The 14,013-nt window shown below is 44.2% G+C and overlaps 2 protein-coding genes across 2 annotated transcripts in view; one reads left to right on the top strand and one right to left on the bottom strand.

Annotated features, from left to right (window-relative positions):
- Nucleotides 1-20: 20 nt before the first annotated feature.
- LOC8035311 (signal recognition particle 9 kDa protein) lies at nt 21-2,553 on the bottom strand. Its single transcript, XM_002411214.5, has 3 exons — nt 2,355-2,553; nt 1,993-2,061; nt 21-655 (listed from the first exon to the last, which is right to left on the bottom strand). Exons 1-3 carry the CDS (start codon nt 2,424-2,426, stop codon nt 560-562), a joined length of 237 nt encoding a protein of 78 aa, XP_002411259.1. The 5' UTR covers nt 2,427-2,553; the 3' UTR covers nt 21-559.
- A 400-nt stretch (nt 2,554-2,953) lies between these two features.
- LOC8035312 (protein enabled) overlaps nt 2,954-14,013 on the top strand; it is a 74,964-nt gene continuing 63,904 nt past the window's right edge. Inside the window, exon 1 of the mRNA XM_029976180.4 lies at nt 2,954-3,181. Within this exon, the coding sequence (XP_029832040.2) occupies nt 3,177-3,181 (5 nt within the window). The 5' untranslated portion in view covers nt 2,954-3,176. The remainder of the gene's footprint in view (nt 3,182-14,013) is intronic.

Genomic DNA, 14,013 nt, shown 5'->3' with positions numbered 1-14,013 from the left:
AGTAGTTTGAGACGATCGGCAGTGGTTTCGAAATACGAAAATTTATTTGAAAAGTTCTGTCGCGGCGCAGCGTGCACCATTCGAAACATTTTTTGCATTAACATTGTTTATGTTTTAAAGTACTGCAGCACAGTTTCAGTAACCATGAGCTTCACACACAATACCAACAGAATGCTCATAAATGCGTCACAGTTGTAATACCACATGCCTAAATAAGAACAAAAAAAACTGCCACCCACACTCTGAGGGCAGTTTTCCCCGCACAGTCATTTCCTAGTCACGACGGTTTGAGAGAGACTGGATTATGTACACGCGACACTTGTCTTCAAGGCATTTGTCGGTGGTTAATGAATAATGTCAAAGCAAAAAAAAAAAAATTGTGTAGGTTAGAATGAATGAGTGCAAAACGCCCTTGGTCTTGATTACCAAAGTATGATGAGGGAATTGCCCCGAAATCGTAGCTCGACATTCTGCTCGGAGCCAAGAAAATCCACACTGCCATCACTGCTAGTGTGGCATCGACTGTACAGGCGTGTTGCCCTTGCGGCAGCAGTCTTGTTCACCGTTCCTTGGACGCCATGTGCCTCATTAGTAAATTGGTGAGCTTCTCTATCCTTTTCACATCTTGCGAGTGCTCGGTGAGGTACTGCAGGCACTGCAAAGTGAACATGCCCAAAACGTCACGGCCTCGCAACATTCAACTTTGCCAAACGATTGCACAATTCAGCACTTGGAACCGTGTGGACGCATGAAAGCCACATCAAACAGCTTCTTTTTCTAGACGAGTTCTTCACTTGCCGAGAAAATGAGAACAATAGGTTCAATTGTCCCGCTTCCAGCACGAGCTTGCGACCCTCGAGTGTATATGCGCGGTCAAAGCACGGCAGAAGGTGATAGATTCATTAAAGCCGGGCATTCAGAAGACGTGCCTTGCTGTTCAAATTGCGTCTGACTAGCGTGTGCAGCATCTCGTGCCATGCACTTAAACGCAGCTAGGGAGAACTATTGGGCTGGAGACAAGTGGTGTCAATACTCTGTTGTGGCCTACTGCTGCAACAAAGCTATGCTTTTTTGTCGGTTGCCTACGATTCCCACATTAGTAAGTCCTAGGCAAGCATTTCTGTCTCTTGTTCCCGGTCACTGTTATTTGATGGTGTAGTAAATCACAATGACAAGAAAAAGCGTTGCCCTATGCTAAACCTATAGGGATGTCTGGGCGACAGTTCTACGGTTGATCTTGAGGTTCGAAAAATGTGGCATGTCATTTGCAAGTTGCAACAAAGCACGTTGCCAAATAGTCTCGAGTCTTTAATGAAAAATGAGCCGCTTGACAAAAAAAAACAAAAAAATTTGTGAGTTCAAGTCCTGTGTCTTCCACGATAATTAATAAGCCGTGCATCCACATGGCGTCAAACCAAACTTGGTGTCAACGTCTATGCACGGTTACTGTGGTCACTGCAGCAATGGCAAGTTGAACAACCTTTGTAACAGCTGGAGATGCTGCAATGGATTCCGAGAAGTTTGGTCGACAGACACTAAATTTTAAACAATGCAGAAGAACTTGTAGTTGGGCTAGTTGGTGAACGTTGGAAATCATGGTGCAAGGTGCAAAAAACAATGGACACAAGAGAGAAAACAGGCGCCTGTTTGTCTGTTTTCTTTCTTGTGCCCGTTGTTTTTTGCGCCTTACACCATGATTTCTAAACACTGCATTGGAACTATTGTTTTTGCTTTTTTCAATAAGGCGTCTTGTAATATCTCGTTTTTTTTTTGTCTTCAACTTTGCGTTTACGCCAGTAGGCTAGTAATGGGCAAGTTGACAACTTGATAACCCTCGATAGCCAACGTTCTGTTAGCCACCCCTTCTGTCAAACAGTTGCGCATTTGAGTTGATGCCTATCATTCGCGTCAAGTGTACCAAGACATCAGTAGGTAACAAAGCGACAACTTATTTCGAATGAGGAGATTCGTTTACGGGTTGAGGACACGTACCACTTGATCATCTGTTATCTTTACTTGCACCTTTCCGTCGCAATGTCTGTACTTGACGATGAACCTAACCTGTGGTAAGAGGAAAAGGTTACAATAAGAAAAGAGGGGAAACATGAGATGACTGGATAGCGTTTTTGGTGCAGTATGGTGTTTCCAAGTAGCTAGCAGCTGGACAGAGGTAAACATCGAAACAAGCGATGCGTTCTTGTTGAAATCAGACCTAATGAGACGTATTAGGTGATCCGTAACAGCACAGTATGCGTGGAATGTTGCGCTAACTTGGGGCATGTTACCGGTATGCACGGAAAAAATGGACATGCCAACACCATGCCGTGCGAGCGACCGGCGACTGTTCCACCTACCTTCATCGGATCTGCCAGGTAGAGCCTTTCGGCCGCTTTCGAAAATTCTTCCCACGACGTTATGAAAGTCATGATTGTGTAGAAATCCTAGGAGGGCACGGTTAACGCCCGATGCATGTAAAATTAAGCTATCACAGCCGACCGCTACCGACACGCGAAACACTCCGTGACGTTGAAAAAATCCCACAAGACTGAGAGGACTGAGAATGACATGTGGCGCCTCCTGGACTAACTAAAAGCGTTCTTGCAACAAATTCGTGTCATTTTAATTAAAGTTTAATGAATTAGATTTATAAATCATTATTTTGTAATTATACGGCTATACGTTTGAGTAAGTTACTTTAGTTTGTGATTGTTCACATTGAAGTGCATAAGTTAGTTTAATTATTTCCGTTTAATAAAAACATTTAGAAGTTAAAACCAAAGAATTAAAATATTTATACAAGTGTTCCTAAGAATTGTAAATAATTCAAACAAATCATAACAAAAGAACTTATGACGCCTTTGCAAATATTTGGCCAGAAAATGTTTTAACTTGCTACTCTAAAGCACTAGACGACGGCTAAATGAGCGCACTTTCGACAACCAATCAAAAGAGAGAACAAATTTACCCATCATGCACCGGCTGTGTTGTTATCATCATGGCGACCGAGGACTCCTGAGGATTTTTCTCTCGTGAGCCGCGGGTGCGATCGACACAGTCGTCGCGTTCAAACTGGTGCCGCCTTCGACGCTCATTCGGAATTACCAAGTGGACAACGGTCGTTTAAATGACCCTGCACCGACCAACGCACAGCGCAACAGAGCGGACAAGGCGGAGACATGAGGTAAAACACAGTGGCTCTAGCGGGCGGTGCTGCTGCTCTCATTCGATTTTTCTTTTGTTTTATTTCTGTTTTCTTCGCGGCTTCGCGTCTGTCTCTCATTCCCGTGCTTGACGTAATCATCGGACTCGGACGTTGACCATGTGTCGTTCGCCCCAAGCCGCGAACATCCCCGGCACATCCGATTCTCTGGAAACGCCGAGCTGTCGAACCCGAGAAAACATTGAACTGGGAAAAGAAACAAGTTCAGGTTATTGAACTAATAATGCACCTTTGCGGACGAGGATCCGACAATCGGTCTCGGCTGCCTGTCGTGCCGTTTGTCACTTCTACGGGAAGCAGCGTTGACAGATGTTCATTGTTGTTGTGTTTGCGCATGGGGCGGTTGACCCTGTCTGCCTTCACCGACTTTTGAAACCGTCTCTTCAAGGAGTCGGCTATTCCCCGCATTCGTTGCTGCCTGTCGCTATCGGCGCGCGCTCGATGGCATCAAATCGCGTATCCACTGCCTGGTTCTTTTTTTGTGTGTGTGTGGTTCGACGGTGTATCCACGGCTACGCGTGTGTCGTAGTTTGCGTCTTATCGTATTGACCTGATTTGAAGCGATCATTTGCGTCAATCAAACTCGCCCCTGCCCGCAATTTCGTTGGTCGAGCCAGGTGCGTTTTGTTCGCTGTATCTAGGGCACATCTCCGTAGCCCGATCACTCCACGCCGCCCGCGCGGCATTATTAAAGGGTTGACAAGACGCTAATGATGTTTTGGTTATGAAGTTTCTACTATTCAATCACCTTCGTTTATATTTAACGAGCTACGTAACGCATTATGTATTCGATAATGGCTAATGTTCCATTACGTTTACTAATTACTAGAAGTAAAGAAAATTTATTCAACGGTACCGATTTTACTTTCGTGTTTGCAACGTGGTTGAAAGCACGCCGAAGCTAATTAGGTTGGTTATGAAGGGAGTTTAAAACTATAGCAGAACCTTTCATATGGCCTTGCCGTTTAAAAGACAGAGCAATGTAATTAATTTTCATCCCTTGTAACGACGCTGCTGGTTAACTTTCCGTTTTGTACATTTAGACGATATAAGTTTGTTATGTTTACATGTCGTCTTGAACAAAAGTCATTGAATTAAATCAATTAATGCAAATAAAAGACTGCCCGCTGCAAGCCGCTTGCAAACAATCGCTAGATCTTGTCTAGATTTTTTTTTTTACCCTTTTTTTAGAATCAAGAGGCTGTCATCAAAACTACTTGTGTGGTGGAAAGTGCTCATTTGTAACACTGACCTAAGCGGTAAAACCTAAACTGCGAAAGTGTGCCAATGTCCTGTTCGCGCTAACAGTGTCGCGTAATGTATACCCTGCTGTTCTGTAGGAAATTATTATTTTAAAAGTAATTTGACAATTTCAGGCAAGTGTTAGCATAACCATCAAAATGCCACCGTAATTTAATTTTTCTTGTTTTTGTAGTGGGGCATTTTCTGGGGCGCTTCACAGGATGCCACTGGTTTCCTTTCTCGAGTGATGTGAAGGGTGCGGCAACGTTTGTTATTTGCTCTTCCGGCGTCGTTATCGTTCCCGCCGCCGCCGGGAAGGACAGGTTGATAAGGAAGCGACGAAATGTGGAGCTGAAATTCCGCCAACACATATCCTGCGTCGTGACGGGACCGGGAACGACTTGGCACACAAAGCTCGCTCGGAAGATCGTGGCACTGCAACCAACTGTATCGTTATGATTTTTTTTTTTTTTTTTTACGCGGTGCATTATTGTTTTGCATCTGATGGACCTGAAACGTTAAGCAATATTTTTCCCCTCGTTCATGTTTTTTTGACGAATGATTACGAAAACTTGGAAGAGATCTCGATGGCAACACGCTGACGCCGCTGAGGACACTGACTCACTGTCCTCGTTTGCTGGTCATCATCATCATCTTTTATTAAAGCATGAAATGGTTTTTTACGCTATTCCGCAATCCCGAAATTGTGTCCGTCCGTCCATCTTCCGCTAAATTTAGCGGGGAAAGTGGCGTCACGTCATTCAGTTTTCCCGCTAAATTTAGCGGGAAAATTCTTGCCTTGTGGCCAGGCACCCATTCAGTTTCCCCGCTAAATTTTGCGGGAAATTCACGTCACGTGACCTATACACCAATTCAGTTGCCCCCGCTAAATTTAGCGGGAAAATTCACGTCTTGCGACCTGGACACGAATCCAGTTTTCTCCACTAAATTTAGGGGGGGGGGGGGGGGGGGATCGACGTCACGTGACCAATACAACCATTCAGTTTCCCCGCTAAATTTAGCGGGGAAATATGTAGCACGTGACATACCAATTATCTCATTAATTCCCTATAATGCATTACATGAATTATAGAACCTTGAAGGTAAAGGCCGAAGCTATTTTTGTTTTCCTATGAGGACCTGCAAGGAGGTATTACACAAGGGAGTGGTCCGGCAAATATTAAACAAGGAACGCAACATTCACTCAATACTAAAACACTGTAATCTAATTTGGGGGATTAGAGAGGAAAATTACTGTGGCTGCTGCACCTATATTAGTGTTATTGATAGAGACAGTGTGGTTGGTAGTGCATTCCAGCCTTTTATGTGCCGGTGGTAATGTAGACATTTGATGAGAGACTGTGGACGAAGAAATTTCACGTAATTTAAGAGAATAGTTCAGAGGGGAAAAATTCGGTGAGGAGGTGTTAGCAAGGATTCTCCGAGATGGCGGTTGTGATGAAAGATTCGATGAAGAAGAGAAAGGCGGAATGCACGGCGGGCGAAGCGAAGGTGTGCGTAGGTTAGCTGGCTGGGGTGATCTATTTTGAACGGCTTCTAGGGTGTTACCTAATTATGATTGCCATGGAGACCATATAGAGGGAGCGTATTCTAGCTTGGATGTTAACAGTAGGCTGACGGTGCCTCTAGTCTGACGTCGCGACGCAAAAATTCGAGGGTACGGTTAGCGTCATCAAAGACGGAGGTTATATGAGTAGTCCATGATAGATCAGAGGTAAGATGGGTTCCCAGATGTTTATGTGATAAACAGGGGATATGGAACTATTACTACTGCACTACAACTGTTGCTATTACTACCATTGTTAGTACTACCAGTACAACATTTGTTGCTACTACTACCTTGGTTGGTGCTGCTACTCCTACTGTACTGCTCTACCGAATTTGCTACTATAGCTTTTACTTTAGTAGTACTACCACTGTTGCTCCTACTGCTACCCTATTTAAACGAGGAAACTTTGATATAGGAGACCATCGGATATTGTATACATTATAAAAGGTGTATATGATCTTACACGTTTATTGGACACTGTTGTGTCCCGGGCTACGGGGACACTGTGAAGTGAGCAGCCAGTCTGGTCCGAGCGTTCTGATAGACTGTTCTTTTATTAGATTGAGCCAATAGAAGCAAAGGAAGATGAAGAAGAGAAAAATGATGATAGCATCGAACTATTTACAACACTGTGAAGAAGATGAAGTGGAAATCGAAACTAGGTGAACACAACAACACAACACAGCTATTTCGCCCTGTGCCACTTGTGGCGGTACCGGCCGAAAACAATCGTCTGGAGGTGGACCACGACGGTCTGGACAGCCAGGTCGTAGGTCGGTCCAATTCACATCTTCGCCTAGCTCGTGGCAAGACCAACCCCCAAGACGTAACGATCAGAGAATTTATGGACGAACGTGTGCGAACTGCGGACACGGGCTGGAACGCTGCCAGAGTTACGACACGTGCCCAGCCCGGAACCTTTACTGTTACAAGTGTGGTCGTCGTGGTCACTTCGGCGATGTCTGCAGAAGCACGCCCCAGGGCTATTCACAACGGCAGCGGCACAAAAAAGTCGAACAGATTCTATCGGATGACGACGACGACGATGACGAAGACTCAACGTCAACGAAGAAATCACGTACGACTACAAGTTCCCCTTGGAGGAAGAGAAGATCTCCTGTCTGTGTGGTGCTCCATAGTGCAGAGGCTTCCTCAACTAAAAAGCAGTGCGACCCCGACGGCATGTGTACAGTGTACATAGCTCATCCCATCCTCGTCGCCAGAAATGTATGTTGTGTCCCGGGCTACGGGGACACTGTGAAGTGAGCAGCCAGTCTGGTCCGAGCGTTCTGATAGACTGTTCTTTTATTAGATTGAGCCAATAGAAGCAAAGAAAGATGAAGAAGAGAAGAATGATGATAGCATCGAACTATTTACAACACTGTGAAGAAGATGAAGTGGAAATCGAAACTAAATGAACACAACAGACACCTTTATATATTTTTTTCTCAGTGGGTACTATTACTACTACTATACCTGATTAGGAACTTCCTAAAAACCTTCAAATTCAAGTTAATTTCTTTCAAGGACATTCCCAGGAGTGTATCGCATGAGGGGAAGTCCGAAAAAAAAAATCAGTCTGAAACTCTTTGGATTATACTATAGGAAGTTTACAAATATACATAAGCAAAAAGAGCAATAAAACGAGCCGAACAGAGAATAGAAGAAAATCACAAAAGTGGAGTTGTGCATTTCGCGCAAAATGCTGATTCTTTGAAGGCAATTTTTAAGATGTCGAGCAGCGTCGAACGTCTTTAACCTTAAAATGGCATCGAACATTTTCTTTTTTAACGAGTAATTTTTGTTTAATTTTTTTACCACCTTTGATTGTCTGCATTTGGCACTAATAATATAGTGATACTATGTGTCACATTGCACTGTGCCTTTTTTGGCTGTGGGGAAGGCTTTTGGCAAGGAAATCACTGTCCGGTGGGATTTGTGCGATCTTGATCGGCTCACGCTTTTGTTACGGTAACAATAGAACGGACCAATTTTAAATTTCTCTTACGCTCTCCTTTAGTTGCATAACTATCCATTATGTCTGCATTCTGGCGTTGTAAATATTAGTGACGCCTGTTACCTAATATTCTCCGCTCGCTAGGACGACGTTAATTGCCTATTCCAATGAATTAGAGTGCTTTTGCAGGCGTTTCCAATCAACTAGGGGCCATACAAATATGGTGCCTGGTTCGTGCTTTTTGCTCTTTTTTTTTTTTTTCTTCTTCTCTTCTGCTTCTCCTATTTGCCTGGATTATGCATGAATAAGAGTTGAGGCCAAAGCGTAGAATTCTAGATTCGCAAAGAAAGTGTAGGCAGCACATGCCAAAAAGCAGCAATTTGCCACAATTAATGTTTTTCAGATTAATTGCTTTTTAGCGTTTTCTAAAGACGGCAATGTTTTATTGTTTTTTATGTATAACTAGTTGAAAAGCGTAGGATACGCTTCAATAAAAATATATTTATAAAAGGACGTGCTGCGAAAAAAAAAAAATCTAAAAGTCAAAATTTTAGGTTAGAAATACCCTCCGCGAACAATAGAAGTTCGAAAATAGAATGGCTGATTTTCGCCAATGCCTAATATTTTATACGTCTAAAAAAAAAAAAAAAATTAAGTTTTTTTTTTTTTTTTTTTTTTTTTTTTTTTTTTTTTTTTTTTTTAGAATATGGGTTTAAAAAAGCATGGATCCATAACTTCCGAGGTAGTGAAAGTCAGTGGGTGCCCACTGACTGTGAGCCCCTTAATGTCTGTGGCTGTAGGGTATACCATTTTGTACGAAACGAACAACATCAAGTCGTGCACATTTCGGCCACAGGTGCAGCCCAAGGGAACGTGAACTCCGCGCAGGAAGCAGCCTCTGACGTCAGAACCTAAATATAGCGCGTCGTGTACGTGATTGGAAAGGCTGCAGTGTAGACTCCGCGCGGCCTTTGCACTGTCTCGCTCGTACAGCCACCTGTTAAAGAGTCAGGCGGGTCTTCGTCGTCCAAGGACGTAAGCTGCACGCATGCGGTTTCAGCCACATTTGTAAAGCTTCCGCGGTACAGTTTTGGCTGTTTTTTTTTTCTTTTTTTACCTGTTCCCCAGGATCGTGTCCGGTACCAATCAAATGTCGACAGAAAACTCTGGACAGCTACCGCCATTTTTGAAGTGACGGCTGCAACCAGACAACCGGCTTGCCAGCCTCGCTCACAGATGGCGGCAACCTTTCCAGCCTTTCCGCTCTGGTTTTCACCAAAGTGGAAAGGCTGTATTTCTCTAGGCGTCGTCCTAGAAGTCATCCTTGAGGTCGTTCTAGACATCGTCCTAGAAGTCGTCCCCTAGGCGTCGTCCTTGAGGCCGTCCCACCATAGTACAGCTTCGCTGGTCTTCCTTCTTCACCAAAATGAAAAGGTTGATTTTTTTTTTTTAGACGAACTATGACAATTGTGGTGGTAAAGAGCTGCGCGGTAGCTTTGAGTGATCGCGTCTTCGTACGCAGAGAGTCCCAACAGGCTGTTTACAGACAAGTCCACGTTTACCCGTAGACCAGGCTGTGAACATTGGGCGAAAAAATCGGCGAGAAGTCCGGCGGCCGTGACTGACCGGCGCCAAGGTCAAGCGCTGCGCAGGCAAAATCACGGCCCCTCCGGATTTCTCGCCAACCTTTTCGCCCGAGTGTCCCGCTTAGCGGCCTCGGGTGTGAGCACTGGCGCGTGCGCAGACACCGAATTCACGTGAAATGTCTGTGTGCATGGGCCGCGCCGACAGCAGCGCAGCGGCGAGTGCGTGACTTCTGTTAGTGGTGTTTCCATTCTGTTATTGAGGTCTCCGAGAGATCTGTAATCCTATTTGTCAGCCCATCGCTGTGGCGTGTCGGAGTCGGAATGTTCCTCCGACAAAACGTTCACCAAAAGCACCCGAGAAAAAAAAGAAAAAGAAGGAAAGAGAAAACCACGTGACTTCCGGAATGTATGACGTCACATTCGTCCGCGCTGGCGTTTGCGTTTCGGTTTGACTTCGTTTGGTTTTCTCTCGAAATATGGGTTTGTGAAGCGGGAAATTAGCTTCCCACAGTTGGCAGCTCGGCTCGGCTACCCAGGAGCCAGAAGCCGAGCTCGGCTTCCCAGAACACGCAGAACCGTTAATGTAACACCTCCTACATAACAAGGCCTGTAGTGTTGGAGTATCTCTACGTCACCTAGCGGAGGCGAGCGCGAGGAGCGGATTGGTCACGAGCACTGCGTCATCGTTTGGCTGGGACTCCCGTGCTCGCTGATTGGACGCGAGCCCCAGCCGAACTCTGACGCACTACTCGTGACCAATCCGCTGCTCGCGCTGGCCTCCGCTAGGTGACGTTGTTTAGTGCGATGGCTATATATATATTTTTTTTTTTTCTCTGTACTTTTGTCGGCGGTGTTCACGATGGAAGCTTGGGCGTGTTCGTAAGGCATGATATGGTTAAAATGTACAGCGCACAAAGACAGGACAGAAGAAAGAGGGCACACAATCGCTGAACTTACAACTGAAGTTTATTCGTCAAGGCGTAGCCTTATATTTAAAGGGGCGATGCCAAGGTTTTTGTACTTTGCGCAAATACCACTTAGAACGGATCCCTGACGTTAATGACATGTGAAACATCCGTTCGTTTTTCACCACACGCAGTCGAAGTCGCAGAAGAAAAAAAAAGAAAAAAAAAAAAAAAAACGAGCAGCGTTCACCCCCTCAACTTGCAGCCGGAACCAGCGATCACGTGATCTGGGGCCGATTATGTGCCGCCAATGTTGATCATAGCCACGCGGACCTTGTGCTTTATGCTTTCTGTGAACTTGCAGGTGACATGACTAGGTTTTATTTGTTTATATATATGACTACTTTGGGCCCTGACCTGATATGAGAACAAGAATTAAAATGACACCGCCCCGCCAAGGTGCAGGCATTTTTCATTCGTTCCCGTTGCTCGATTCACCCCGAAATAACCAGGCTTAACATTTCATGAAAGAAGAAAAACAGTTGGTTAATTTGACAGTTCTTGCTTTTCTGACGATTTTTATAACACTCGAACAAACACTTGTCTTTTAATGGTGATATATATATATATATATATATATATATATGAGAATCCCGAGTTTGTATAGCATTACCTTTGGCAGTTGCTCTGACTGATCGAGAGCTCACGCACCGAGATGCGTCATTCAACGAATAACTCGCGCTTGTAGCCTAGCCACGGAATCGTTGTACATTACAAAATGCTGGGGAGCAAAGAAAAAAAAAAATCGAATTAAAGAACAAATGAACACAGATAAGTATGAACTATTTGAGCAAGTTAAAAGAGCAGCAGGGCTACTTTTCGAGCGAGAATGAATCTGCGAGATGAGATCACAATGGACCATGCCATTTCTAGCGCTCGAGACGTGGGAACCGGGACTCGCAGCCGGTTGGCCAGCGGGCCGGGTGTTTGAGACCCCTGGTCGAAAGTATCAGACTGCCGAAAACTTGACCGCTTTGCGGAGTTCATCGCCGTGGGGGGGTTCCTCGTGTTGGTGCGCGGCTGCTTCGCGTCGTGTGGCGTCATGATGATGATGATGTCACCCGCTCACGTGGCAGGACGCTCCGCTCGACCAAAGGAAATGAGGAAACCAGTGATATTGTAGTGAGTGCGCAGGCGAGCTGGTGGAAATTAACCATTCTGATGTTAGCCTGAGACTGAGGCAGGCTAACACCAGAAGGCTAACATCACAACATCAGAGACGTATCCTCGACTGTTCCTTTTTCTTCTACTTTGAAACTTCCTCTTTTCCTGCCTCAGTCTCAGGCTAACATCAGAAGAGAGGAAACCAGACTCGCCTTTCCTTTCATTATATCGGTGTGCAGTGACGTCACGAGTGTCGTGTTTTCTAATTAGCGTTCTTAATTTGTACGTACGTCAGGGACCCGTGATTAGTGTTTTTATTGGTCGCGTCGCATCGTGATAACGTGGCCGTATTGTTGTTTTTCATTGCATCGTATTTGCTCGATTCTTTTCGACGATACTTAATGGAAAAGCCTTTCTGACTGAAAAAAATATTTTTTTTTTTTTTGCTTTTAAAATTGTTTTATTTTATTGTAATCTTCGGTACAAGATAGTTCTCGCGTGAGCTGAGCGCTCAGCTTCGTGACTGCGAGAAGAGCAGCGCACAATAATAATAATAATAAAAAATTATGAATAAAAAAGGAGAGACGAAGACTCGTCATAGAACGGGAAACGGAAAAGAACGAAAGGGGTCAACTGTTTTTGAAGGAGTACCTCTTCTACTTTCTTGTGTGTGTGTTTTTTTATATTTTCTCTGTTTTTGTTTAGTTTTTGCATTTCGAGACGTCGCACTCGTGGTTCGTTTTAATGTGTTGGTAAACGACCCCTCCCGGCTTTTAAGCTTATGATGTAAAAAGAAAACTGAAGAAAAGTTTAGCCATTTTGTCGCTTTTTTATTTTTATTTTCCTAATTTCCCTATAGCCGTTTTCTTTTCACTGCCCTCAACGCTTTGTTTGCTTCTTTAGCTGATTTTGTTTCCTTTTTTTTTTTTTTTTTTTTACAATGCGCTTGAGGTTAATGTGGCACGTCTGCCCCATATTAACTTCCTCTCTCTTTTGTTTGTTGTTTCCTTTTGTTTTCTTCGCGTGGGTCAGGGATATCTGCAGGGAACTTAACTTTCTTGTCTGATTTTGTTATTTTTATTTTCTCTTAAAATTACGAGCGAGTGGTTTGCTCCCCACCCACTTCCCACTCTGAGGGAAGACGTGGTCTTATTAAACGACGGTGTCAAGCTCAATGTGCAAAAGGTCAATTTGTGTGTGTATCTGTGTATTTGTCCCCCTGTCTGTCTGCTTCTCTGTTTGTTTGTCTGCCCGTTTTCTGCTTGGCTTGGCTGCTTGTTTGCATTATTTTTTATTTTATTGGGGGGGGGGGGGGGGAGGGGGGAGGGGAGGGGGGAGGGCGAGACTAACTTGCAGCCGTCTGGGTTTCGGTTAGCCTTCGGAGGCTTTTCCCCACTGAACCCAGCCCCGTACTGTGCGTTCGTGGGTGAGTCAAAGTAATTCAATCCCTACCCTTTTCCACCGCGAAAAAAAAAAAAAAAAAGTCCTAAATGTGTTGTTTGTTTCGTTAGCTGTCTGTTAGACTGAAAGATACTTCTTGTTATTCTTTCGCTATATTTTACTTTTATATTATAAATGTCTAAAACGAAAATACACTATATTAGCTGCCGTAGTACCTCGCTTCAATTTCGCTGGAAATATCATGTAGCCGCTTCTACAGTGCACCTTCTGAAAAGAAGCGGCAGTATCAGTAAATGAACATGCAGTGCCTGAGGACACCATTTGCCCCCCCCCCCCCCCCCCCCCCCCTTTTTTTTTATCCCTTTGGTTGATTGTTATAGTGGTCAGAATGCATTCTTTACGTTCGAGAAGCACAAGACGGGCCACCGTACGTGCTTACAAAAGCACTGCTTCTTTTTTTTTTTTTTTTTTTGCAGAAGTAGGCATTGATGAGGCTAATCAACTTTTGAGTGGCAATTGACTCTCGCTTGACATGACGAGTGCCGTTGATAAAGGTGTTTTTTTGTGTTTTTTTTTTTCTCGAAAACCGATTTTACAAACGGGGAGAAAAATACAACTTTAGCTGTAATTTTGACATTTTTGTTGGAGTTGTTGAGTTCCAGTATTTGTGAATTTTTTATCTCTAGCTTTTTAGTAAAGAGGGGAAACAAATAAAAAGAGGGTTTGGGGGTATGCATTGAGAGAGAGAGAGAGAGACAGAGCGCCGAGTTCTGGTTGGAATGATCAGTGGGTGGGCTTAAAGGGCAGCTCCGCCGTCAATTCGAGCGTTTTTATCAAAACATATTTTAGGAAAGGGTACTAAAAATTTAGCCCATAGCAGCGGCTAAATGATGAAAAAACTGTTTACATAATTTATAATCGTTAAAATACGCTGAAACCGATACCGAAACTAACTGGCCACTCGACTG

The sequence above is a fragment of the Ixodes scapularis genome, unplaced genomic scaffold (assembly GCF_016920785.2).
Source record: "Ixodes scapularis isolate PalLabHiFi unplaced genomic scaffold, ASM1692078v2 PGA_scaffold10__122_contigs__length_95168666, whole genome shotgun sequence".
Lineage (NCBI taxonomy): Eukaryota > Metazoa > Arthropoda > Arachnida > Ixodida > Ixodidae > Ixodes > Ixodes scapularis.
This window is presented reverse-complemented; position numbering and strand designations above follow the sequence as displayed.